The sequence below is a fragment of the Populus trichocarpa genome, chromosome 1, assembly GCF_000002775.5.
Source record: "Populus trichocarpa isolate Nisqually-1 chromosome 1, P.trichocarpa_v4.1, whole genome shotgun sequence".
NCBI classification, from domain to species: Eukaryota; Viridiplantae; Streptophyta; class Magnoliopsida; order Malpighiales; family Salicaceae; genus Populus; species Populus trichocarpa.
The window spans coordinates 13,079,453-13,084,271 of NC_037285.2; the positions used below are offsets into that span (position 1 = coordinate 13,079,453).

The 4,819-nt window shown below is 32.9% G+C and overlaps 1 protein-coding gene across 1 annotated transcript; it reads left to right on the top strand.

Annotated features, from left to right (window-relative positions):
• The first annotated feature begins 1,064 nt into the window (after window positions 1-1,064).
• LOC18094599 (ethylene-responsive transcription factor ERF039) lies at window positions 1,065-2,372 on the top strand. Its single transcript, XM_006368935.3, has one exon. It carries the CDS (start codon window positions 1,225-1,227, stop codon window positions 1,981-1,983), a length of 759 nt encoding a protein of 252 aa, XP_006368997.3. The 5' UTR covers window positions 1,065-1,224; the 3' UTR covers window positions 1,984-2,372.
• The last annotated feature ends 2,447 nt before the right edge of the window (window positions 2,373-4,819 follow it).

The window sequence follows — 4,819 nt, forward strand, 5'->3', positions numbered from 1 at the left end:
GCTTCCTAATTAAGGCCATTCCTATCATTCATATTGTTGACCATTCGATTCCACAAGAAAATAAACAAAATGCAGCATAATTGGATTATTTTGAAATGAACAAAATTATTTATTATGGTTTATTTAATAGAAGACAAAAAACTTGTACATTATATATACGGAAAACATAAAAACTAGAAAAAATATATTAAATTCAAGAATAAACCACTTAACTGCTCATAATTAATATAAAATTAAGGAGAGAATAGATTTATGAATTCGAAGCTTTATATTCTAATTCTAGCATTAAAATAAAACTCTTGCTTGATAGAAGTACTAGATGCGATAAATGAAGCGGGTTCATCAAAAGAAAGGGGGGAAAAAACAGAAAATCAAGAGCGTGTAAGCTTGGTGATGAGTTTCGTCATGAACAGTTGTATAAAAGAGGCTGTGCCTTTGAAACTTTGCATTTCTAGCTGTCTAGTTTCTTGACTTCTAGAGGATATTTGAATCACCAGGATGCAATTATTTTGGCTGATAGCGTCACGTTAATCTTGTCCTAAAAGATCCAGAATTAAATTTCCCTCACAGGTTATAAGAGTTAATAAGAGAGAAAGGTTGCTCTAGCTGGAAGATTATGACATGTAGTGTGAGAAAAAAACAGAAGGACAATACTGAAGCCGAATAAAGCAGTAGCTAGCATTTCACGATTCACAAGGGTACTGCACAAGAGGGGACCCAAGCCAGCTTTCATTTTAAATTCATGACTTTAATGGATATTGGATCGAGGATATTATTGAGCAAAAGATATTACTGCCTCACCATTGTTCTCCAACAAGACCTTAAATTAATTACCACCTAGCGTGTTAATTTTCTATATATATAGCTTGCACTTCAAGATCAAATATATATGAAACATTACTCAAGGAAAAATATGAAGAAATTAATTAGGACGATCATTCAATTCAAGCATCTTAACAAGAAATAATAGACCGTACAAGATAAAGCCAAACTATGCATTATTTAAAATCGAAATAAGCTAAAGAATTACCATGACTGTAACCCCTTTTGTGTTTTAGGTCTCTTTTAGGACCCATTTCTTTGATGAATCGATCGCATATTTTTGCTTTTCTTTATATATCTTCATTGTAATGACTTAAAATACTACAATTAATGACCAATAATCCCTTGTTTCAAGCTCTTTCCATCACACACATCTAACTTCTTTCCTACTTTCTCTTTCTCATGGAAACATCACTAAATATACAATGTGATGCTCAAACTAGCGCCTTTTCCTCTTCTTCAATCACCTCTTCCTTCTCTTCCTTCCCTTCTCCAATGAAGAATTCCAGAAAACAAGATCAGTCTCAAGACAGCTCTAAGCGAAACCAAGACCCGAAAAACAATAATGAAAGTAACAAAAAGGCTAAGAGTGGTGGAAATGCTGGGAGGCACCCATCCTACCGCGGAGTAAGAATGCGTCAATGGGGCAAATGGGTGTCCGAAATCCGGCAACCAAAGAAGAAGTCAAGAATTTGGCTAGGAACTTTCCCAACACCGGAAATGGCGGCTCGAGCTCACGATGTAGCTGCCCTTACAATTAAAGGTCATTCAGCTCACCTTAATTTCCCTGAAATCGCTCATGAATTTCCACGTCCAGCTAGTTCATCTCCCAAAGATATTCAAGCTGCCGCTGCCCTAGCAGCTACCTTGAGCTGCAAGACAAGTCCAAAGGGCCGTGAAACCGAAGCTGAAGACGAGCTGATGCTTCCTCACTCCCCGGATAGTACTCTGGCATCTAATGAGACACAGGAGTATTCATTAAGCTCACCATTAAGAGATGATGGTGATGACACATTCATCGATTTGCCGGATATTTTGCAAGACCAATATCAGTTTGATGAGTTTTGTTACTTGTCATCATGGCAGCTGGTTGGACCCGAGACTTCTGATATCGGATTTTGGCATCACGAGGAGCCTTTTGGGAATATACCATTCAAGTAGAAACATCTATTAAATCTACAAGCCAGCACCGTGCTTAATTTCTGCAGAGGACAGAGACAGAAAAGTCAGTAAGTCCAGGTATGAATATATATATATATATAAGTTGGGTTTTGACACAGATATTGTAAAACCTGATTACTGCAGCTTGGATTTTCATGAATTGACCACTAGGTGTACATATAATAGCAGTGCCTTATTCCCTTTCGATCTACATGAACCTTACCTCGTACAGATATTGGATAAATGGCAAAGTTTAATTATGAGTATATATAATAAATCGTGGTCATGAATCCCATATGTATTGACACGAATGCTTATGTTTATTCCATTTTTCCTTTTCTGATCCTTGATGTGATCTTCTCTATTTTATTTTATTTTTTCTTGAATCAGACTCAATTATCCACCTACTTTAATTTGATAAACATTGCATATGATCATCATGGGCGCCTGAAGCTTGATGATCAATCATATATAACATATATGTGGCAGCCTCTTCATTTGTTCTCTTTTCTTTTTTGCTGAATGCTCTTTCTTACTAACCCATCTCCTAATAAATCCAGCCTAGCTCGTGATGTTGAGTATGGAAAAAACATTTATCCACACCCCATCAAACAAAACAGGTTAAAATTAAGATGGTGATCAGTGCTGTGTGTGATTCTATATGGTGCTTCATTTCGTCTTGCAATCACTATTTTCTCAATATCCGTCTCCATAAGCCACTGAAACTAGACATTAGCTAGCTCTTGGTGGAATTGTACTGTTAAACTGTAACATTCTTATTAATTAAATCAGCATTCTCAGATAGATTAAATATTATTTACTTTTCATATTTTAATTGGAGATGCATTTTTTGTGTTAAATAATCACATAACTAATCATAATGTTTAGTAGATATATAAATGTTCAAATTAGATATGGACCACTTGGCGTTGATAATGCAATAAACATCACGTAATTGGTCCCATGGGAAATTATTTTTGAAATTTGAGTATGACCATTGATATGATAGCGTGCGTAAGGCAGCACGATATACAGAACAGATCAGTATCATGTTGTTCAGCTGTAGAAATTCTCAAGGATGGTCACTCTATGATTGATGATGGTATTCTCATTGTCCAATCATTTGTAAGATCATTTGATATTTTTCAAGGTTACACCAATCAGCAGCCATCATCGTTTTTCAAGTACTTTTAGGAAGAATCAGCCATGGATGGATGCCCAAATACGTGTGTGGTCGATACTAAACTGAATATACATGTCATGCAAGAGAATCTTAGACAAAACTACATAGAATTTCTGGCCAATATTGCTAATAATAAAACTCAGAGCATGTTTTGAACGAGAGAAAGTGACCTATTTTCACGCGACTCAAAGGATCCAATGCTGCGGCCGATTGATTAAGATTTAACTCTATAAATTCAAGGTTAACGGGCTATACCAGTTAATTTTAACTAACTTAACCTTATCAAAATTAATTCATTTATTTTTATTGTAAAAATAATTAAATTATTCCTTGATAGATGTTAGTCATCATCAATTCACTAGTTTTTTTTGTTCGGAAAAAAGCCTTCTTTAGTAATCAAGTTCTAATCTTCTTTTCTTATTACACTTTTTTTAATTAAAAAAAACACAAAATAAATTGATAATAAACATAAAACAAAAGGTCTAAATTATAAGAAATTTAAAAATCAATACTAGAAAATTGAAATTGTCGATCCATCGGCATATAGTGAAGATTTCATCAGTATTTCTCAATGCTGACGAAATAAACAATTAAATAATATTATCAAAAACCTGCTCGTTGGTCAGGGTAATGATCTATTCCATCGGTATTGGAAAAAATATTTCATCAAAATTTCTGTCAGCTTAGACATAGGAAAGAACCCTTTTAAAAACCTTCTAAAATAATTTCATCTCACATAAAAAAAAAAACAAAAACAAATTTAGAGTTTATAAAGTGGGACGTTAAAATTAGGTTCAAAGGGCAGTCAAACGTTTATAGGGAAGATGTCATAAGCAAACTAGGCTTTGGGTTTAAAACCCACGCGTGCATTGCTAGCTGGGCCTCCACTCGAGTCAAGCCTGAGTTTGAGTTTATTATAAAAATAATGTTTTGAGCCACAAAAGATTATATTTTGTCAGTAGAAATTTGTTCTTGAGTCTGGTCCATGAAAAAAAATTTCTTTCAACTCATTGTTTTGTTTAGTCCAACCGATGAATGTTAACGGTTTCTTTCAAAAAGCATTTTTAGCAATTCTAAACAATTTTTTCAATTTATGAATTTATATTTATAGCCACTACATTCATATTAAATTTTTTATTAATTTATAGTGGCTAATAAAAAAATATAATAGTGAGAATTAATTATGATTATTATTATAAATAATTCTTTAACCTATAAGCTTCTAAAATTCATTATAAAAAGGAGGTTGAAGAAAGAGTTTCCAACAAGTTTTTTTCCAGATTCTTACACGCTTTTTCTCATCTTATTTTTAGTGTTTTTGTTCTCTTTTTATACTTTGTGTTTCGTTTCAAATCTAAAGTTTAAATTTACTTTGTTAAGAGATAATTGAATTCTTTTATTTTGGTTCAAATATATATCTTATTTAGAAGTGTATCTAAACTAAGGTAATGTTGTTGGAATCTTGAGAGGCATATTGTAAATATCCTAATTGTATATATAACTGAGAAATAATAAAGTCTAAAAAACAAAAAATTCATCATTGATAATAACAAAAGTTTCATAAAGATCTTATTTAGAAGTGCATCTAAATTAAGGTAGTGTTGTTGAAATCTTGAGAGGCATATTGCAAATATCCTAGTTGTATAACTAAAT

What these genes read in the sequence shown, in the direction of transcription:
- LOC18094599 (XM_006368935.3), top strand. Translation starts at nt 1,225, where the DNA reads ATGGAAACATCACTAAATATACAATGTGATGCTCAAACTAGCGCCTTT.